Source organism: Tetrao urogallus (assembly GCF_951394365.1).
Source record: "Tetrao urogallus genome assembly, chromosome: 8".
Lineage (NCBI taxonomy): Eukaryota > Metazoa > Chordata > Aves > Galliformes > Phasianidae > Tetrao > Tetrao urogallus.
This window is the reverse complement of record NC_136821.1, coordinates 12,451,695-12,475,166: the sequence shown is the minus strand read 5'-3', so window position 1 is coordinate 12,475,166 and position 23,472 is coordinate 12,451,695. Positions and strand designations below refer to the sequence as shown.

The following is a 23,472-nucleotide window of genomic DNA, read 5'->3' as shown; positions in this document are numbered from 1 at the left end:
TCTGACAAGAGGATTAATATTCCAACTGTGTTGACAATAATTAACTCACCAAACAGTTCTACAATCATCATCCAGCTAGAGAGAAAATGGAAAAGTTTACAGCACTTCAGTAGATTTACAAGCCAATTAAAAATGACCCTCCTCTAGATTTCATTAGAAAAGCCTCTGATTCAGCAAAATCTCACACATGCAAGGGTTTTCCTGAGGAAAGAGTACACGAAGGATCTTTATCACCTCTATTAAAGACTCTTCCTACTCCCCTGAGAGTTACATATTCTAAGGCATCCTTAGCCTCATGTCAGTCCTCTCATAAGCACTTGCAAGATGTGGGGCTGATGTTATAGCAATTCTTGACGTAAGTTGTGCTCTATACCTCTTGTGAGCAAGGTATCATTGTCCAGCACCACAGATGCTCTTCCTGTCTTGTGATCTCACTGTTCCCTGCTTCCACCCAAAGCCATCTTGTCCCTTCCACTTGCTGTTCACAGTGGAAGAACTTCATCAGCTAACAGGGAACTCAAACACGTACTTCATTAGTGCAATTATCTGAGCAGAGTGTGGAGTATCTCCTTGCTAACTGTGCTATTTTCCACGTAGCTTCATAGTCCTGATATAAGTACCAGCTCTGACACTCAGAACAGTCTCACTTCATTTCCAGTTCCATTCTTTCTTTTCAAAACCATTACTGAATAATATCCCTTTTCTCTTTTTACTACATACTTCTATGCATCCTTCCCTCCATTTCTTTGTATCTTTTTGTATAATTGTGTTTTTCAGCTTTCTCAATACAAATGGCATAAAAATTGTTACCTAAAAAGAAATAGCATTATATTTTGTCCCACTAATATATACAACTTGGACCAACTCAAGCTGCAGCACATATGCAGGTGAAGTAAAATTCTGAATTATTCAACACTTAAAAACATTGGAAAATCATTTTCTTGTTACAAGTCATAAGATTTATGTTTTATGTCTCCCAATCAATAGCTAGTGTGTCCACACACAGCTGATTTATCCATATTGAAAATATAATTATAAACCTAGTTTGTTCTGAACCAGAGAGTCCTTTTGTAACAAGATTATTTAAATACAAATGGGGGTAGAAAATAGGTTTTAAATGGCTAATCTGTCTTGTCTTCAACTCCAGCTGAAGAATTTACTAACATCATAAACACAAGCTGAGTGAAAATGTAAGAGGTTTTCCAATTCTCCTCGCGATCTGTCTGTGCAGTGCTCTCATTAATGGTGAAGTTGATGGGAGCTGTATGAGCTCTTTGAGAGGAGGATAATATGCCCTGCAAGCCTTGTAATATCTATGAACAGAAAGGGATTTAAACTAGTGATATGGTCATATGAACTGGTGTGCAAACATCTGTCTTAACTGCAGCCCAATAAAGACCTTCTGTACCGAGGTCTCAGATGCATTGAAGGTCACATACACTACTTGTGCAGACAAAACCTATACCCCAATGGCTGAAAACAACTCAGGAGAATGACTTGCAATAGGGAATATCACACATTAATGAAGAAATTATCATGAAAAGTTTCATCCAGGATCAAATTTACTCAGGGATTTTGCTAATTCCACCAAATGCGGCTGATGGCCCATAACATGCAGGGGGGAAGGGCTGTGCCAGTAAACCCTTCTTTGAGAGCACTACGTTAAAAGCAGCTGGTAATGCCCCATAACTTTATCTTTGGGTCATGCAGATAGACCGGGAAAAACTGCAGTTTCAATCTGATTAGGGTTGAGAATATGTTAAGAATTCATGTCATTTTTACTCTAACAGAGTGGAGAAGGCATTTCAAGACCCTGCTTTCCTTTACTGATATGGAAACGAATAAAAATGAAGAGAAGCCTTAAGTTTCTACTTAGAAACAAATGATAACTATCAAATGTAATTTCTATACCCCTCTTTCCACTTCAATTAATTCTATCAGACCGCTCCTAACAAAACTCCACTACTTTCAAAAAATAAAAATAAAAAAATTGATTTACCAGACCAAATAGGTCCCCTACACTGTTACATAATTCCCACTCCCAACAACAATAAGTGACTAATTATCAACAAGGAGTGCTTGGTGAAAGGCATTCAGTAACAGCCATACATCAAACACAAACTTCCAGCAAAACAAAACAACACCTGAAAGTTGTATCACGGACCCTAACAGATCCAACACATAACAATATCCTATATTGATACAGCAGCAAAATCCATGTCAGAAACCTCAAGCAATGATGGCTTAGATTTCAGAGCCCTTTCTGAGACATGAGTCACAGAACTGCCCACGCATAGTCTGGAACAGCACAGATCTCTGAAAGTTTCAAGAAAATAAAAAAAAGCAAAACAATTTTTTCTTTAGTTGTGTATAATCAATGAATATAAAGATGTTATAATTATGAAATAAACAAGAGAGTTTGGCTAAGCAGGTTACAGTATCAAAAAGAGAATAGATAGAATGCTTACCCACGTCCTAGGCTTGCTGCAAAACTCCAGAGGAGGGATCTCCAGAAGAGATCCTTTCCCACTGGTAGTCAGCTCTGAAATGTGTCTAGGAGAGGTTGAGCCAGGCTCCACCCCTTCTGGCAGCACAGGATTTGCCTTCACCTGTGTTCCCAGGGCTGACTCATTGCTCACCTCAGGTGATCAATCAGAGGTTCAGGCCATGATTCAGTAGGTCCCATAAGTTGGAATACAGATTGTACAGAACTAACTTGATTTTCATTAATTGCACGGGCAGGCATACAAACTCTTACTTGTGTTACTTAAACTTGTGCCAGTTTATTCAAACTGCAGGTTCTAACAAACCACAAAGTCAGTTCATTTCAGACTTTCACAGTCAGATTTTTGCAACCAAGTCTAGTGATGCATCCCAAAAACCACGTCAAGCCCTCTGCCTTGGGACATGGAGAAAATGGCTCTTCTGGATTAGAATTATAATGCTGGCATGCATAGTCAGTGTGACTTTTAGAAACTAATGTGCAGGGGAAGAATATCCAAATCCTTCCCCTAATTTACCACCACGTTCTTCCACAGCGAAGTTCTGTTTCAATTTTCCAACTACATACAAAAATAAATATCTTCCTTTGTGGTTTTCATTACAAGAATGTATAAAAATTATCTCTCAAAAAAAAAAAAAAAATCTACTGAAGCTGTAGAATTCATTATAGATTCTCCTGAATCACCTTCATGCCTGATCATTTAATAAATAAAGGAGAGCTTAGGTTCTTCGTAAATTCTGATTCGCTGATAAATTCCTGCTGGGCTTATTCTTATTCTTGCATGCAATACTGGTGCTAGATGAGAAACTCACAAAACGGAATCCATAGGGCATGAAGATTAGCTAAGTTTTATGTATTTTCTTTTCAAATTTCCACTTAAGAAGAAAGTTAAAAAATAAAATAAAAGGTCAAGGAGTCTACAAAAAAGAGACAGACTGAATAGCTGGATATGTAATCAAATATTTAAATTTAATTTTAATATATAATTTAAGCAAGTCACATAATATCAGAGAAGGAAGCATCATTTAATGATACCGAAGCTGTAAATCTCTCTCCATTTTGGATTTCAGAGACCTAAATGTGGAAGTCCAGTACTAGATTAAGTTCTCAACTATATTCAGTTAAGAATGAAATTTCATTGTTTTAAAACATTTTTTAAAAAATGGGAGTGAAGCTAACATAATATAACTTAAGTGACACATGAAGCAGAGCCACACTTGACAATTTTATGATCATCTTTGGACCAAAATATCCTCCTAAAGAAAGCCAGCTTTCATTAGCTTTCCCTAAATCAAACTATGATAAAACAAAGACAGTGACAATGCAGTGGATTTTGAAACCGCAGAAGTTGACCTTCCTATACATGCATTTCAAATGTCTGCAACATGCGCAAGAAAAGAATTATGGAGCCCTTCTCCATTCCTCCTGCTGATCCTCAACTCTCCTAACTCAACATCAGTATGTTTTGGAATAGTCTTCTGTAAAACAATGTTTAATCAAGGTATTAGCCAAACAAAAAAAAAAAAAAAAAAAAAAGAAGAAGAATACGACAAAGCCAGAAGTTTACTTGATCATCCTTATAATGTTCCCTTTTATATTCATGAAGTATATACTTCATTAACCACCAAATACTGCCATGCTACCAAAGCTATTGATCCTCACAACAGTGAACACAGTACGGAGAAGATAGTACAACTCATTAAAACTCACTAACAATTCATATTTTCCACATTATATTTTAAGCTTCTCCATTCACATATGAGGTGGTACAGCTAATGGCACATAGACTTGCCAACTGCACCTGCTATGGCCACACATTAAACCTGCAACACAGCAAGTACGACTCCTGCATAAAAATTTTAGGAAAAGCCTTGAGCACTTTCAGTTCATCTGCTAAATCATCCTACAAGTCATGCTGTAGTTCCAACTTTCTCAAGCTGAGGAGCAATTTACCATTCGCCTCCCCCAGCATGCGTGCCGTTGTTCTGACCAGCAAGTGTGCATAAAATTGAGTTAATTTCCATACTTTTCAGAGAAAGTACCTATGTGATTAGTCCCCATTTAGTCTGGTGTGCCTGAATCAAAGCCAGCCAGGCACAGAAGCATGCAGGTCATTTCAAGTGTCCTGAGTATCCTCATAATTTGAAAAACAATGTAGTCCTGAGTGCCTAAACATATATTACACAGTTGGCAATGAAGACACAATCAGGCTAGATCAAAACAGCCCGTAAATTCATTCACGTCTGCTTTCCTTACTGCTATCCCAGTTCTCTGATCAGAAACTGAAGCCATTTCTCCAAATTCCTTATTGAGCCTGAACCAGAAAATCTAAAAGGTATCTCGAGTTCACACCTACCCAAACAGTGTCATCTTTTCTGTACTGCTTCCAGTTGCGACCGGTGTCACTGAACATCAGTGTGTAGCTGGTTACCCAGTCAGAGCTCCCATACCTGCCCTGGGTAGCGACCCCAACAATCTCCACTCTGTCTCCAAGATCAACCTGGAGCCACTGCTGCTTGTTGGAGTCCAGAGGGGACCAGCCTCCAGCTCCTAGGAGAGACAATAGAAAAGCAGTGTAGGTAACTTATAGGAACTCAAGAAATTAAACACAAGAAAAAAGAATGTTATTAATTCAGGTTGTTAGAGAGGAGTCCAATTCCTAAATGCAAAATTGTTCACTCATGATTTTATATTAGAAAATACCTTAACCCAAAATTTATAAGGAATTCTGAATTGAAGAATTTTTAGGAAATCTATTCATTGTCAGCTGGAAAAAGGTTATGAAGTATGGCACATCACACACATGCACACACACACACACACACACGAAATTCATCTTTTCCCTCAACTGCTTCTACAGCTCTGGAAATGATGTCTAATTTCTAATTTGGTATTTTCTTTTTTGCTGCATTTTGAAGGATGAAGAAAAATGTTAGTTATCTTCATGCGTGCCCTAAGTGTTGGGAAAAAAAAAAAAAAAACAGTTCCATTAGAGGTTGTAAATGCACTCAAATAATACATTGTAAAGCTAGAGAACATTTGGACAAATAACTAAAAGGAGTGCCTTCACATAGTAGTCTCTTCTTCATACAAGTTGCATGTGAAGATTTTGTTTTCTCTTTTAAAATAAACTACAAACATCAACAGTTATCAACTTCCACTCTCCGTTTTGAATGGAGATTTTTGAAGTCATGCCCACATGTAAGCTCAAGGTTTGTAACTCAAGTGTAACAAATCCCTTAAAATACTTGAATACTGTCTCAAATTCTTCTAGTAAACTGGCACATGATAATGTCAGAGCAATGAAACATGGAACTGCAATTACTGCCTCAATTATAACACTCCACTCACTACAATAAATGTGTGCTTATTGTTAAAAAGGCAAGTTTTCCCAGATTGCAATACATTATCTCACTTTCTCTAGCTTATTCCTATACTTTTTAATTATAGTCAGTATTTCTGTTACCTGTTTTCCACTTGCACACATTTGTTCTCTATATACATTCAGCATTCATTCCAGACTTACAAATAAGTGAACAACAATACAGCTATGAAAAACAGAGAAGCTGCTTGTTCCAAAGTACTCAAAGCAGCAAATTTTCAGGCTGCCATTGCTTCAGCAACTCATCATCTTGCTTCACCATTATTATCAAAGTTTACAAGAGTAGCTTCATGCAATTACATTAATGAAACTCCACTAGAAAGGGGAAATACAGTGTTGAGAATGAAGCATTAACAAATCTACAAATAAACTACAAGAATATTCCAAATATACACTTCCAAAGAAAAAAAAATATCAATAAATATTGGTTATAAACATCTGGGTTTACCTTTATATTTTATTAACTATTCTGTCTCAAAGCTGATCCTTTTAGTAGAGTATTAAAGTGAACTGAGCTGAAAGATCAATAAGTGTGGCTGATATCAAAGAACTGTATTTCAACGACTCTGCCTTTTAAAAGCATTCTTGATTTCCCTTGACTATATTGGATTTGACAACCCAAAAGTGATTTTTTTCTTTTTTTGTCTAAAAATAGATATTAAAAGTTTCATTATTCATTTCATTAAAATAGGATTTAGTTCCAGTTCCTGAAAAAGTGTGCTTATTCCAGCTAGAATTGAGTATGATACCTACTTGGTGTATACTCAGTGACTCAGTCTGCACTGCTCTACCAGAATGCTCCAGGGAAAACAGTTTGTAACCAAACCAATGTGCACTGCTTGCTGACACCAAGATTTTTTTTTTTCAGTGACAACGTACATCTTAATATTGCCAAAAATAGTTTTATTTGCCTAAAATAGAACACTCCTCTTGCCTATTAGTGTATCATGAAAATCTAACCAAAATATTAGGAATTTCACTTATTATCTGACTGTTTCAACCCTGTGCAGACACACAGCTTGAAGAATCCCAGAAGCCTGCAGCCGAAACTCCTAAAATATATTTTATTACTATTATTTTAGTACTATACTAAGGTTTTTTTGTTTGTTTTTTTTCTTTTAAGTCACAAACTACATATTACTATTCAAAATCATCCAGCTGCAAATTCAGCTTATAAGGAATTGTGACTAACACACTTGGAGTCAAAGACGACCTTTCAGACAAAACCTCCACATCCTTGGCACAGACTGAATCAACACAGAAGGCCATAGAAATTTACCTCAAATGTTCTGGCAGGTAATGGTACAAAGTTGTTCCTTTCACCACTCTAAAGAGCTTATTCTAGATGCATTCAGTGAGTATTAAGAGAGATGTGGGCATTTTCCTCTTTCCTCTGTTGTATCTTCAGTCAGTCATTCTCAAACACATCAGCAGCTACCAGATGGTGAAAAGTCACCCATAACTTATTTGAGATGAGTTTACAGTAGTTTGTTAAATATTATAAGTAGCACCCACTCTATGTTGTTTGTACTCTCCTGTTCCTACTGCTAGTTTAGACATTAAGATGATATGCTTTGCGTGGAAGTATTCTGCTTTATTATGCACCATTGTTTTCCATTCTGAGCACAGCACAATAGGTTTATCCTTTGGAAGGAAGTCAAAAGAATGATAGACACTGAATGGAAATGTGGGAGGTTTGCACTGGGCTCAAAGCTCTCAAATCACAGATTATAAGGCATCTCTGAACAGCATTTCACTTTACATGAGCACATTCATCATTGTAACACATTGTAAAAAGTATCATTCTTTAAATGTGAGCACTAAATAATGCAGCAATGACATCTTTTAGCATTACCTCTGTAGGTTTTGTTGATCTTGCAGTCAAGAAGCCAGACTTGTAAGAGATCTTAGGGGTTACAGACAGCACCCTTTCACCTCACACTTTCCCTGGGGAGGGAGCCAAATAGAAGCACCCCAAAAACCTACACTGTACCCCTTCCCAAATCTTTCACCATTATAATTTCTGCAGTAATTGCATTGACTTGTGAGAATGGCAGGTAACATTTCTCTGCAACAAAGACTACCAAAAACAGTGTTACTGAAGACAATGTCCTCTGAATAGATACTATAAACCCTGCTGGGTGGCATAACCCTGGTGTTACTTTCCTCCAGTTGGGCCTAAGTTCTTCTCACAGAGAGTGGTGACACACTGGAAGAGGTTGCCCAAAGGAGGCGGTGGATGCCCCATCCCTGGAGGCATTCAAGGCCAGGCTGGATGTGGCTCTGGGCAGCCTGGTCTAGTGGTTGGTGACTGTGCAAGTAGCAGGGGGGTTGAAACTCGATGATCATTGTGGTCCTTTTCAACCCAGGCCATTCTATGATTCTATGACAAGGGAATTGAACAGGATCAGACATCTTTTATTAATAGCGTGGCATAAACATAAAATGGACAAAATGTGGCACAGACTACAGTTACTAAATCATGATTTTTGTTTTTTTAGGTAACCTGGAAAATAATAATGATGAATAATAAAAAAATAAATAAAAGAATAATAATAAAAAAATGAATAAAAAATGAATAATAAAAAAATAAATAAAGATGCCACATTACCTCTCTCAAAAAAGTGGGAGAGCGTGATCAAAGTCAATACATTTGGCACTTCACAATTTGATGTCTGAGAAGTAGGCCATTTCCCCATTCTGTTACCAGATTTCCACTGGGATTCAAGGAATCCAGTACATAGTAAAACAGCAAGAAAATGGTTCAGTGTGGTAGAAAAAAAATATCCTAGTAGAAATATCATGCCATAGGAATGTATATTGTTCCATGTTCATATTGCTCCATGGCAACAAAGAATAATACTAGAACAATGAGGAAGAAAATCACATGGTTTCTCAGCTGGAGATCCAAATGATTCCAAGAAACATTATCACTTTTTTCAAACCATATTTGTATATTTTGCTATAATTGTTCAAAAATCAGCACTTAAGTCCACAGCTATGCAATCAATGTTCCTTGATGTTCCACAGAACTACTCAAGATGCCCGTGCTTATTTATAACTTATTAACACTAACCAAAAGGAAACGTTCTTTTCCATCCCACAGTGTTTTACAAGCAGCTCAAATAGCTTTATATTGTGCTACAAACTCTTGAACTTCCTGCTGAAGCTAAGTGCATTCCTGCTGCACAGTTTTACTTTAATGCCCAGATCAAATACTTCTCAGCCACAAGACAAATTCCTTTTGACATTACGTATGTTTTATATTCCTATACATAATTACCTATTCTGACTACTCAAACTGAGAGCTAAGTGAGAGTTGGAAAAGCTCAGTTCATTGTAGCAATTCTCTCTCTTTTTTTTTTTAATTATTTATTTACTCAAAACAAAGTGACTGATTAATCCCTCTCATGGATAAGTAATATATTTCACATCTCAGAATAATGTTCATCAGAATTTTATTAACTGCTTGTACTACTACAAGTACAGATTTATCAGCATTTTAATTGAGCACTTTCAGGACTGCATGCTAAGCTTTCCTCATGTTTTATTTTCTGTTTGTTTTGTGCTTGTGATTATTATTTTTTTAATGGCATACTCCACTGCCGCAGGCTTTTTTTTAAATGCAGCTTTTTTGTTATTGTTATCTTCTACTGAATCATCTCAATGAATTTAAACATTCTGTTTAAACATAAATGAATTTAAACATTCTGTATTTTATAAATTCATATTTCCTTGTTATATTTGTATTTACATTAATAAATTCATATTAATAAATACAATTATTTTGCTTTCTATCTTGAAGTACCATTACTTACAGCCATGTTTTATCAATTATGAATGAAAATAAAATGCATCAAAACACTCCAACATAACTAAAAATACAAGAATTATATAATTCCTCAAAATGATATTTCTTGCAAAGGTGCCTATTTTATTTAATCAAATATCAGCCTAAGCAATTTCCTTCAGCCACCACCTATCACTACTTCTTCTCCCAAACCACGTGAAGTCAGTTGGAATTACACCTGCGTGTTTCTAAAACAGTCCATGCAATAAAAGAATTAAGCAAAGTAGAATCAAATTCTAGGTCCCTCTGTTGGGTTTAGCTCCTCAGTTATCAAATAAAACTTCAAAACATGAAACAGAATTTGCTTATACATCTGAAAGAGCTTCTCTGCTTAGAGCTCAGTTTCAATATTCTCTTTCTGTTTTCACAATTTGCATCCATAAACCACATGAATCTTACAGATGTAATAATGTACATCTAAAGAACTAGAATACATGACTGCCTGCTATGTGGCAATACTATCTTAGCACACTTAAATAAGACTTTATTTTTTCCTTCACTAATTTTGCAATCCATTTAAGTTTATTTTAGGCATTGTTGATTTTAAGATTCAGTACACCCAGAGCTGAAATTGCAATAAGATTCATTTCAAATCTTTTCCTTTTATCAGAAGACAAAATTAGTGATTTAAGCCAAGTTACATAAGCATGCCTACTCACTATCTCAGCTATTGCTCAAGATAAAGGCAAAGCAAACTGAAATTCTGTGGTCAACGTCTTCAAAATTTCTGTATGTCAGGCAACTACCGTATCACTTTCTACTTGCTGAGGATCTCTGGTTCAGGAGTTTAAATTTAAGACAGTGACTTCCATTCAAGACTTCTTTAATGACATACCAACTCCCAATCCCTAGTGCCAACTCTTTAAGTGAGATTCCTTTAGTACCCTCCTACAGATTTACCAAACAATAATGTTCAGTTAAAAGACACACTGCATAGAGTATATTCAAGTAGGAAAATTCTCATTTATTTTCAATTAAAGTCTCTCTATTAGTAACATATACTAATTAGTGTTTTTAATAATCATAATCATACATAGCATCATTATGACATACAGGACTTTCCTCTTTTTGACGCTCTAATTTGGGAATGAGACCCAGTAACCAAAGTCTGCAACAAAATGTCAAATGATGTCCTAGATATTGCCGACTTCTTTTTTTTTTTTTTCTAATATCAAATTAGATCCCAATAGTTTCACCTCAAATATGAGCTCATTATCAGGGCCTCAAGGACTCCTTGTTACAAATGCCTGCAGTTTTTCCATTCATTGTTAATATTTCTGCTGAGCTGCGTAATCACTGAATTCCTAGTTGCAATATCTAGTTGCAAGATATATATAAGAAGTATATATAAGAAGTTGCATATCTAGTTGCTACTGCCTTTAATAAACACCTACACTTCAGAACAAGTTCTCAAGTCTAGTAAGCTTCAAGCTCTAAAAATCATAGCAAAATTATTCAAAAGCAAAATAACAACCCAAGCTTCCTACACAATTTCTCTACAATGAGAGAACTTCAAATTAAGTATAAATTTTCTACAATAAAAGGAATGAATTGCTCCTAAATAAAGATCTCACAAAAGCTGAAGTTAACGGCTCTACTCAAACTAGGTTCTGAATGCACTGCATACAAATAATTATTCTTCATCACTATGATTAGAATGAATATTTTAGGCATTTCCCACTGCAACCTTACCATCTCGCCTGTTGAGCTTCGCAAAGCTGGGACTGTGAGTACTGAGGAACTCAGAAGAACTGGTAAAGGCTGATGAAGGTAAGGTAGACACCAACGCACCGTCACAATTATCTAAAATAAAGCAAAAAACAAGAATATGTCAACTTCTACTATTCCATGGTGGTCTATCTTTCTACTCAATAGACACAGATTAGAGAAGGATTAAACTTGTGTGTAATCTCTTAGAATGAAGTATATCATCACTGTTGCATGCAAGTGAAATTTATCTTCCAGACCAGCAGTCTGGTAGAACTGCAATCTGACGTAAACTGTTTTTAAAACACTGAATACTTGAAAATATTTCCTTTCAGAGAATGCAATCTTGTGATATACATTCTCTTTTAAGAAGGCAGCACTTCTGGTTGCAAAAGCCATTGAAACTATGCAGTAATGCCCAGCAGACTTTATGTAACACCTCAAGTGCTGTGCTCAGTAAAATATTTATCTGCTGAGCAGGTATACAATGTAGAAGTTACAACTTCTTATTTCTGTACATAAGCAACACACAGGAATATAGGACCTTTCACAACACATAAAATTATATCCCAAATTAGTTTTACAAGTCAAGTGAGTGGTCTGGGACACCTCCTCCTCCCCCCCCCCCCTCCTTCATATTCTCATCTGAGGACAACTGCAAGTATGCTTGCACACTTCCACACAATGCAATTAAAATTTCAAGCCTATAATGTTTGAAGAACAATGAAATTAGATACAGTATTTTTTTTTTTTTTCTGTACATCATTGTCACATACATATTCAAGAATATAGCACAGGTTTTCAATGGGGAATAACAATTTAAAAAAAAATTAAAATAACCCCTCATGGAACAAACCCATGGCACACTTTCAGTGAATCTCCCATGGAAGAAACACAGATCAAACTACTGGAAATGTCCTGCAAGCTAGCAAGATCTCAGACATCGCAGTGCTCTCAAACTCACACAGTAAATACTTAATTTGCAACGGGTGAGGAAGAGATGCATGAATGGTACAGAAAGCAAGGAATGGAAACAGATAGGACTTCATGGTTGTGACAGCAAATGTAGGATCGTCCAGAATTGTGTGAGATGTTTCCCGTATTAGCCTGATTACAGCTGAAATACTATTCATCTCTTTCTGCAATCTTTCTATAGAACAGCATGGATATTTTGTCAAAGTCCTCCCTTTATTGTAGGAGGTTCTCTGCTTGTTTGCTCAGTGGGAGAACAACACTGCTAGCTACCTTCAGCATCCCTGTGCATGCTAGGCTGAGGGACAGATAGGAAACTTCCATCACATCAATAGACTTCTGCTAGAGAGGAAGAATAGGCAGCCTCTGGATCCATTCCGTAGCATGGACTACTCCTTTATCAATCCACACGTGGAAGTAAAATGAAATTATCTTACTAATACTCAGATGTGAGCTAACAAACATTATGATAGGAAATTCCTGAAGCAGCCATAAATCTCTTTCTAAATGCAAATATGTTTTGATTGGGTCATTTAAATATATGCTGGATGTTTTAAAGTGGAAAATTTCCATAAAATGAAAATAATTGTTGTGCAAAAGTAGTGGGGAATTTTATGTGAACAACAGTGGGAAAAACTGTTTGAAAATTAACTCAGTTCTACATTTATATACAGGTAAGTAGCTTTTCAAGAAAATTACTCTGTTCATAAAAAAGTATAAATAAAACAAGTATTACACCACTGTGAAAGATGAATAAGCTCAAGTCTGCAGCTCTAAATGAGCAGTTAGAAAGTAGAAATCATGGTGAGGTTTACTAAAAGAACATAGAGCACATGACTCAAAATGCTGAAAACATTAGGCAAGAACACTTTTAACGCAGCAGATTTTTCAGTATGGATTTTTACGCTGACAAATACATTGCAAAACTGATCTTCATGATGGATTGTAAATAATATTAAACATAAATCCAATTGATATTCTGAAAGAATCAGGATGATATATTAGTTTTCTGAATGTGTACAAAAATAATACTCTGATGGATTAGCAAATAAGAGGGGGTGGCAGAAGTGGAAAACTATTAATACAGATTTAGTTACCAGCCCACAAACTGGATTAAAATATTTGATTCACTAGTTTAGAACTTAAGCCTCCAAACAGCAGAACATGAACCACAGGCCAGGTTACATGAGAATGATTTCATGCAAAATAATGCAAGGGCTGATGAGAAATTCAGCCCATGAGGAGATAAAAATGTCAGCTTTAAGAAATTTTGTCTAGCACATTTATCCCAGAAAAATCAAATTAAACAAGCTTAGTACTACTTCATTAAGACATTGTAATTAGTAAGAGTAGGAAACATACATTTATTACACTTAGTTCTAAAAGTATTTTAACACTACTCATGTCTAGATTAAAACCAGGTCTATATCAAAATCAGCATAACCAATATAACTCAAAGCAACCTGTAAATTAAAATAAGCCTCCTAATTTCACTCTCACTTGTGACCTGAACAGCAATTTAAACAAAGATGTCAACCAGTATATATATCAGCACACCAAACTCCCTCAAACTTCAGCATTCTATAAACTCTAGCAAAGGGATTTAGAAACTCTCAAGAAGAGGTTCAAGGTCCTTGTGACAGATCTACATTAAGATAGAAGCGACATCAGCTCTGTGTTACACTGCCAAAATGTCTATATGGGACCAAAGAGTAGGACAGTCTGCTCCAGGAGAGACCCCCATCGTTCTCTTGGTCATCCTCCAAGAAACCACCTTCCCCCTGAGATTTCTGTGCTTGGTTATCTGACACCAAATGAAGTGTCATGAATACCCTTCTTAGAGCATTAAGAGGAGATGAAACTAAGAGCCCTGATTTTATCTATTAAAAAATACCAAGTGTATTTTTTAATGAAACTATGCTCAGGGAATAGCCTGCCAGCTTCACACATAGTATAAATTGGCAAAAAAAACATTGTTCTTTTCCTCTGTGTAACAACATCAATGATGCCTAGATTTGTAAATGAACCATATTTACATTTTAAATTGGCATCGCAAATATTAAAATTGCATTATCTATCATATACAAGATAGCTTTCTCTAGCTGTAAATGTTTACTGTCATAAGGACTACTAAGCACCACTTGGAAATAGAGGCTGGGATATAAGGGAAGAAATTTTAATGTAAGTAATGTCTAAATGGCTGGCTCACCTCAGATCTGAGCATACCAGTCTGTCATCCACCAGCTGTCCATGACTAGAACCACAACAGCAATATCTGGATTCTAACAATTATTGGATGTTATCGTTAGATACACATAGGACATCAAGCATCTCAGAACTCCAGCAAGTGTAAACCTTTTCAGAGCAATGCATTCAGGAGATTAGCCAAGATCTCTGGAGGATACATCATGGAAAGTGACAATTACCTCTTCTAACTGCCAGATGCTTTATCTACAATTCCATAGCTGTTGCTCCAGTCCCCAAACACAGTCACCTGGATCGCAGCTGCTACAACATGATAGTGTCATTTTCACACCAAATTCTGGAATCCTCTAATGGTTTTCTCAAGAAAAGAATGTGCTACGAGGAGGAATCCATAACTAAATATAAAAACATGTAATTTTAAGGCTTTGGGATTTAGGAAGAGCATTAACAATTTGAAGATAGCTCAGAGAGCTCCAGAACAAATACAGTTTTCCTCTCTACAGATAAGAGAATGACTGACTTTAAGGAACAGCCTCCAAGCAAAGCTGATTCTTGAGTGGGTACTCTGACAAGATGCAAGGTCACTCTTCCTTCCTTTCTTCCACTCTTCTGCTCTTCCTTCAAAGCTAATTTCACAATAACAGAGTCTGGACCTAACAGCCCTAAACATACAGACTTACAATTCAGGGCATGCCATAGCTTTACAAGCTAAATAAAATGTTAAAGCAGAGCAAAGTATTTAGGATGCATCAGTCAACAATCCAGGCCATATGCTCTGGTATGTCCCTGTCTGACACGCTACACACATGAAATGTACAGATTGAGATCTCCTCACTTTGCTGAAATAGACAATGGGTTTCAAAAAGGTGGGATGTGAACAGAGTGGGGATCATCCCATAAGCCCCACGTCTTTGAAAAGTCAAAAGAAAGCACACATACAAATATCAATGTTACAAAATTCCCTAAGAAAGGATTTTATTATATTTCCTTTTTTGATAGTATAGAATCAGAAAGAGGTGAAACATTTGCACACATTTAGGGTCAGAGAGGATTCACAGTAATACTAACAGCAAAGCCAACATTTCAAGAAATATTCTCTCTCTCATTTGCTGTGACAGAAAAAGCCTTTATTCCAGATTTCTACTTTCTCAATCTACTCTACTAGTCAAAAAAGCCCTGGAAATTTGTCAGAATAATAAAAGCTTTACTTCTTTGAGTCAGTTGCATCATATTTCCATAGAATGTATTGATTTTAACGAAGAAACCATTCCATGCTACAAAATCATTTAAAACATCTGGACAAAGAAAATCGGTACTATCCTGTTGTTTTTTCCCTACATTCTCTTGCCAGCCAGATAATTAGCAAAGAACAATCATGAAAAAAGAGCATCTAATTGTACCTATAAGCTGCATTCTACATGCAAATCACATGACAATACAGATGTTGACTAGCATTTCAGAAATGGATGTTGACCTTGACTACATTAAGTTCTGAGAAACAAGCAATTATGGATAACATTCGCAATTTAATGTAAATTAATTGAGTTGAAGGTTGCTTCTGAAAGGGAAAAAAACGCACATTTACCTGCATTGAATCAATTTTTCTGATTTTTATTCACTCCTATTTTTTAGAAAATGATAATAAGTTAACAAAAAAAAAAAAAAAAAAAAAAAAAACTCCCAATCTATAAAGAAGTTGTTTGGTTTATTATTTTTCATTTCTTTCTTGCAGCTTTAATTTCCTTCCAAGTAAAAATGTCTTCTCTTTCCTTTAATCTCCACATATTTCTATTTTGTTCAACAACATTCATTTTAAAACAGAAATATAAACATCATCATTTCAAATTTCAAAGACATTTAATTAGGACTTAGATACTAATTTTGGGATCCTGTGAAAGATGCCAGCTAATAAAAATTTTAGCTTGTAAACTTTGTTAAAGGCTTTGTGTCAAAATATCTGATTAAGATCTACACTTTATGACAGCATTCACCAAATGCAATGAATTACGATTATGAAAAAAGTGATTTAGAAAAATGCATCTAAATCCTGGAGAAATAGGACATCAGAAGTCTACCATGCTTCATAAACATGCAGAATGAAGCCGGTATTTTAGCAAAATTGTTTTCTGCATAGAATATGGACAGCCCCACTCTGCTAATTCTTCCAGTACAAGTTTATGTAAGTGTTGGTGAGCATGATGTGATCCAGCTTTTAACTTTCTTCAATTCTGAGATATTATTTTGCTGCAGCAACCAATGTGAATTAGATTTCCAATTAGTGGGCTTTGAAGATATTCAGAGAGCAGTAAATTCCCAGATTACACTAATGTTTCTTTCACCCTCTTTTGAGGAGGATCAATCCCTGGAACACAGACTAATAGTTACCAGCCATGATGGAGATGCATTAACAAACTCAGCCTGCTGCTATTTCCTTGTCTGCTTACAGAGTCAGCAGGACAAAACACATTGATTTCCATTTGTGAAGGCCATCCAGAAAGGACACGAACATTTCCTTAATGAAAGTTTTGATGAAGAGGACACAATCAGGGAAAGATCACTAGCCCTTGAGTTTCATGGATTTCCCATATTTCAAACTTCAACTACTTTTAATAACACTGTGTGCCCACATTGAGACAAATTTGCAGGAAATCTTTGACTATAAAGTTTGTATTACTTCTCCCCATTATATTGTTAGTCAGGATCGTGTATGCTGCAACAACCTGGTTCCACTGTAAATAGAGAGTATTTGACAAGCCAAACTAAGACTGTGGTTTACTATTTTATAGTAAACATGAAGGAGATTTTAGGCAGAATAAGTGGCATCATAGCTTCCTATTCAAGGCCTTGCTTGGAATTTAAAGGTATTTAAGCACGGCTTTTGTTGCCAAGACGTAATTTTATTCATTATTAAAATACCAGCAGAGTTACAGATAATGCTGAAGTTAAACTGTGTGCATCATCTGATTGCAACTGTAAATTGTTTCCATATTGGGATTTGAAATTGAAAAGATTCTCTGGTATTTACAGGCTAGGAAAAATTCTCCATAGCACCACGCACTTAATGGTGTACATTGTTTTAAAGACATAAAACATGCATTTTGTACAATGCCTCCAACAGTGTTCAGAAATGACAACTGATAACTTCCAGTTCATCTGTTTTTCTCCCCCCTTCTGCAGGTACATTTCTTTGTAAATATGAGAAATAAATAATTGAATATGAATATGAAAATTAACCTTCCACCTTTACAGTTGAAGTTTTTATGTATATGGGAGAAGGTGGAGATTCTGGAACATTCACCAAGGGAGAAAGAAGGGGTGGAAGATCACAGCACAATAAAACAAAACAGACACGCAGTCAGACAAAAGAAAGAGGAAATGCAGAAACAAGTGTATAGAGATTTGGAGATGATATCTATGTCAAGAGTCCCTACACAAAGCATCTCATGCCTATCTGATTCTACTAGGTTCTACTACCATGAATACGTAGGAAGAAATTCTGGGGAAAGTGCAGGAAAAAAATATAAATGTATATATTTTTATTTCAGTAAAGGAAAATTCTGTGGGTTTTGTTGGATATTTTTTCTTTTTTTTTAGTTCTTGAGACTGGCCTACACTTGCATGCACAGCTGTGAACTCCATCTGTTAGCAGATAGACATTGTTTATTTTTCAAGTTGTAATACATAAGAGAAGGTAGTTAACAACACAACAGTGATTTTTTCTCCTGCCTTGCTGTAATGCAAGTAAAAACCAATAGTTTAGCTAATTGCGAACTCTTCCCAAATGACTGTAAATTACATAAATTTTCTTCAATGTGCCTTTAAATTTTGACATACAACTATTATTCAGTCACAGTATTTATAGAGCATCTTTTTTTATGACACATTATGTACTAGTAACTTTGCCTTACAAAAAGAAGTCAAGTTTGGTTTTGAATGATGCAAAGGCCTCTCAAAAAGCTCTGCTTAAATAGCTGGTCTTATTTATTTACTCTGAAATGAGCAATCTAACTTATATAAGGAAGGCAGAGCTGAGGAGCAAAGCAATCATGCAATATTTGTGCTCATAAAGTCAAAAGGTGAATTTCAAATAATCATCAATGCAGCTGTAATGAACTAAAATACAGATACAGAATTTTGCTTCAAGAGGGTCAAAGAACATTTGACAAACTAAATACTGAGAAAAGTTAGGGAAAATGTTCTTATGTTTAAGTAACAAAAGATTCCAGCCCTGTCATTGTCCATGCTGTTTAGGTTAGTCATGATGACTGCATAAGCAGAATGAAGTTCCATTCACATCCTCTAAGATGTGCTTTTCACTAAATCACTTAAGCTTTTTTTAAACAGATATATCAGCTGATGTCAACAACAGCAAATCCATGAGAGAGATCTGCTGAATAAGAGGACAGTCATATCTCAACAATTACCAAAATCATTGTTACTTGTACATGAGGAAAGAAAAACAGGGAGAAAAAAAAAAACAAAAAAAAAAAAAAACCACAAAAGAACACATTAAAAGGATGTGGTGTCTCAGCTTGTCAACACATATTTCAACGAAGAAATCTGCAAAAGCAGATCATTGCCCAAAGCTGCGATTTCCTCTCAGCAGGTAGAACAGCAGTTGTCAGGGGTTCTTACTCCTTTCTACTTGCAGAATATCGTTCTTCAGCCTATTTGCTTTTTTTAATTTGCATTTGCGTTATTTAAGAGCGCTCTATCTTAGAGATGAGATCAGAGAGCTACAAAGCTGACCCAGCAGGTGGAAGGGATTCTGTATCTGAAGTTTGCCCCTTCATCTTGTGGCACACTTCAGTGGACAGTCAGCATAAATCCCTTCCATCCCTAGGAGAGCAGTAGAGCCAGAGGTTGCCCTTCTCTATAGGACAGTACAGATTTTCCCATGTTACAAAGGAAGTTGATACAAGAACACAGAGATCCTTTATTATGGCCACATAGCACCATAAGCATTCCTTTTAGCCTTGTCTACATAGACTCCTTAATTGTGCATCATAATGAAGTTGTTGGTATCATTCAGTGATCAATACTGTCTTCTAGTTTTCAACTTTCAGCAGTACTAACACAAATACACAAGCTTGCACCTAATCATCCTTCAAAAGTCACAACTGAAACAGGAGTTCAGGACTTCATAAATATTGTTATTTTTTTAATATGGATACAAAAATACAACATTTGCTTTAAAACACCATAATACATAAATTTAAAACACTGCAGTTGCAGAACAGAAATGTAAACGCATCTGCACTCATCAGCAAGCTGCCAGTCTCATTATTAGAGGAAAAAAAATACAAGAAAGATGAGAAGCGACTGAACTGAGTTCACTGCAGGCATGTGCAGCCTAAAATTAAAATGCAGAGAGGCTAAGGCAGATTTTCTGCTAATGTAACTCTGTGTTAAGATTATTCAGGAATTCACTGGTGAGCAGTTTTTGCATGTTGTCTAAATACAATTTTTGAAATGGAAATGTAAATACCTGTTTCAAAGTTTATTGGGAAACGAGTGGAGAACAGGAAAAAAGTTTCTTCTTTTAATCTGTGGAGCAAGAGCAGCAAATAAATTTGCATGCTGACAGGCACATCAAAGCAAATTTGGGAAATGCAAATGCTTTATCTGTGGGGAGTGGGTAACTAACACTTTTGGGGGAGAAGTCCGTTTCCTAGCCCAATCTGGAAACAGCTTCAACAATCTTAGTAGAACTCTGGCACCACCTAATCTCCAGCCCAGAGACAGAAATACAGTTCTATTTCTCCAAATTGGATAGATCTTTCAGATAAACATCTACGGTATTCCTCACATCTTTAGTGGTCTTCAAATTCAGCACGCATGCAGAAGCACTGCTGCAAATTTCAGTAAAGCATCTTAACACTCACCCTCACACCTGTTTCCAGAGATATACAAGGCCCTTAAGTGAGGGCTCTCATTACACCATACTGGATTTGTAAAAGTACGCAGTGCCAGTAGAAATGCCTCAGACAACAAAAATCGTGATCCGATTCCCATGGAACCAGACCTACGAGCGCTGGATGCTCCGTTCCCACTTTCCCTCTAACCCAAACACCATTTCAGAAGGGCAATGAATTTCGGCAGTCTCCATCACATGATAAAATTTAATAGTTCGTAGCTCTCTCATTCTTAAACAAAATTTTTCTGTTCTGATTTTTCCTACGAACCTCTGTGGAAAGAGCTCATTTATTCAGGCAAAGACTTTCAGACAATTCTGTACCTTTGTCTGATGAGGTTATTTTGCAGAGATCTAAATTTACAGCCCCTATGCCTAAGCAAACAACAGAAGCAACAACAAAGGCACAGAATGCTGATGAGTTTGAGGTGTACCCAAGTAACAGCAATTTAAAAGCCATCAATAACCTAGAGGTTGTCCCTTGAATTTTCAAATCAATCACGGTCAAGTGAGTTCAATTTTTACTTTTCCTTTGAATCTTTGACGAATTCATGGATAAAATTGATTAAAGAGGGGAAAAAATAAAGAGCATGGGGTTCACTAAACATTTTCTGTTTAGAAGAAAACCTCTTCAAATTGTGCAACATACAAGACGGCATACTGAAAAGCAATTATAACTCTAAGAATTTCAGTATATCCCATAAGGCTGAGAATGTTCAATTTGCAGGCTGTGAGCAAGGATTAACAGAGATGAAGGTAGTAAGTAAGTGCCCATGTACCACTGAATTTAAATGTAATGTCATTTCAAGGGATGATAAGTAATCATTTCATGTCTCAGTAACCTCCAACAAAAGCACCTTATTTAGCCCAAAAATACCCATTTTTAAGACTCTTCTGTGCAAGTTAATGGCTTAGATAAGGAACTGTATTGAAAAAAGTTAGAAATTCCCATTCTTAGCCAAGGTGAAAGCACCTTCGATGTCAGTTTACTGACGAAAATTTTCTGCCATTTCTTAGGACAGTGTGTTCTCTCTTCATCTAAGTGGAGAAAAAAAAAAAACAAAAAAAAAAATCACTAGTCTATTACCACTGAGCATGTTGTCAAGTAGACAAGAAAGTTTCTATACAGACCTTGTTTTTTGTCTCTGACCATTCATGACTACTTTGGGGATTAGTAATGAACCCCTTGTGCCATAGTCTTTGCTTACAATCTTACTTTCTGTTCAGTATCCATATCTTGACATGAACAAGATCCTGGCACTAAGTAATCACATTTCTCCATTTTCACATCACTAAAGATATGATCCATGCCTTAGACTCACTTCAGATATTATGTCATTGATTTTATATACTTATTTTTCACTTTTTTTTCTAATGTGCAAGTTATTACTCAGCCTTTTGAAAAACTTTCATCACCCGCTGATGTTAAGCAAGTATGCCAGAAGACACCCGCAAACACAAAAACAAAGGAGTCGGTAACAAGCAGTTCTCTTGGACTGGGGCACATGGCAAGATTGATGGCACCATCAACATTTCCAGTCATGTCCTATCCATAACTCTCAATTGCAACCCTAGAGCCAATGAAGAAGGATGGAGGACAAGATGTTTCTCAGCCATGGTGGAAGAAAGGGTAACAGAGTTCAGAGTCCAAGCTGAGGACTCTGGGCAAATACACAGAGCCACTCAGGAGCCAAAGGGATTATTAAAAACCAAATTTTTTGTGTGCACAGTATCTTTCCAAATCAATACTAAAGATGCTTTAGAAAACAGATATTTCCCCCCAGAAGATCCAATATTTATAATATCTATTAGTTGTGGATTCAGTACTCTCTTCACCCACACTGATGAATGCAACATCCAGAAAAATCTGTATGAATGCAGGAATGCCTTTGACAGTCCCAAAGTATGATTTTTTTTTTTTTTTTAAAGTAGCAATCATAGAAGCCAACTAGAGCAGAGCTACCAAGACCACACTTGTCACACTTAGCTAGAGCCTCACATTCCAGTCCAGTCCCAAATCAACTACAAGTTTCACAAGCAAACAAAGGATATATGTTTCATATAAATTATGATGATAATTTGATTCCAGTGTTAAAGACATTGTTAAAGAGATTGATTTCCTGGATTTAACACGGAGTATAGGAGGACGGGAGGGTAAGAGAGAAAACTCACACCCTATACAGAATACTGCAGGAGTATTCACATCGAGACTTCACAAAATTTATTTGTTCTGTAATAAGATTACCAACACCAGCAGAGTTGAAAATTTTAATAGGCAAAGCATTGCAATGCTGTACTTTTTCTAAATCAAATTAAGAAAAAAACCATCCTTTTGTCATTTTAAAAAGCACGCTGAATATACAAGGAAGTCAAAAATGAGAAGTAGGAAATTTAAAATATTGACTAGCAGTTTAAAAGCCTGCAGAATTCCAGCAGTCAGGTAAAAAGTCTTAAAGACTGTATCTTTCATTTTGTTGAAAAAGGCCACTTTGCACCTAACAAGTTCATTCTCTATCAGTACTTCTTGCGATTTTGTATATGGGGAAAAATGATAATCCTTAGTAAAAAAACCCCAAAACTATCAAACTACCAAAAAAAAAAAAATCATACCAACACAAAACCACAGTACTGCATTCCATTGTCCCTTGTCAAGAACAATATAAAAAATAAATCCATCTATGCTAAAATATAGTGAGGAGTCTTTGTAGATACAGATGTCAGACTTGAAACATTACTTGAGTAATAATTTGATAACTTTATTTTTAGGTATGACAAATAGAGAACTCCCACAGGCTCCATAACAACTTGCCATTTTGTTTAGACATCCTACTCTTTTGATACCAAATGACTACTATAAATGCTTTCACATACCCTTATGGCTCACTCCAAGAACATTTTCTTAAAATCAAAGAAATTGTATATATTAAGGTAATAACCTT

At 36.0% G+C, this 23,472-nt stretch overlaps 1 protein-coding gene across 1 annotated transcript in view; it reads right to left on the bottom strand.

Annotated features, from left to right (window-relative positions):
- The window catches only part of CNTNAP5 (contactin associated protein family member 5), a gene marked incomplete at both ends in the record, with an annotated part of 257,470 nt that overhangs the window by 185,305 nt on the left and 48,693 nt on the right, over positions 1-23,472 (bottom strand). Inside the window, 2 exons of the mRNA XM_079539329.1 lie at positions 4,860-5,053; positions 11,428-11,538. Coding sequence (XP_079395455.1) covers positions 4,860-5,053; positions 11,428-11,538 — 305 coding nt within the window. The remainder of the gene's footprint in view (positions 1-4,859; positions 5,054-11,427; positions 11,539-23,472) is intronic.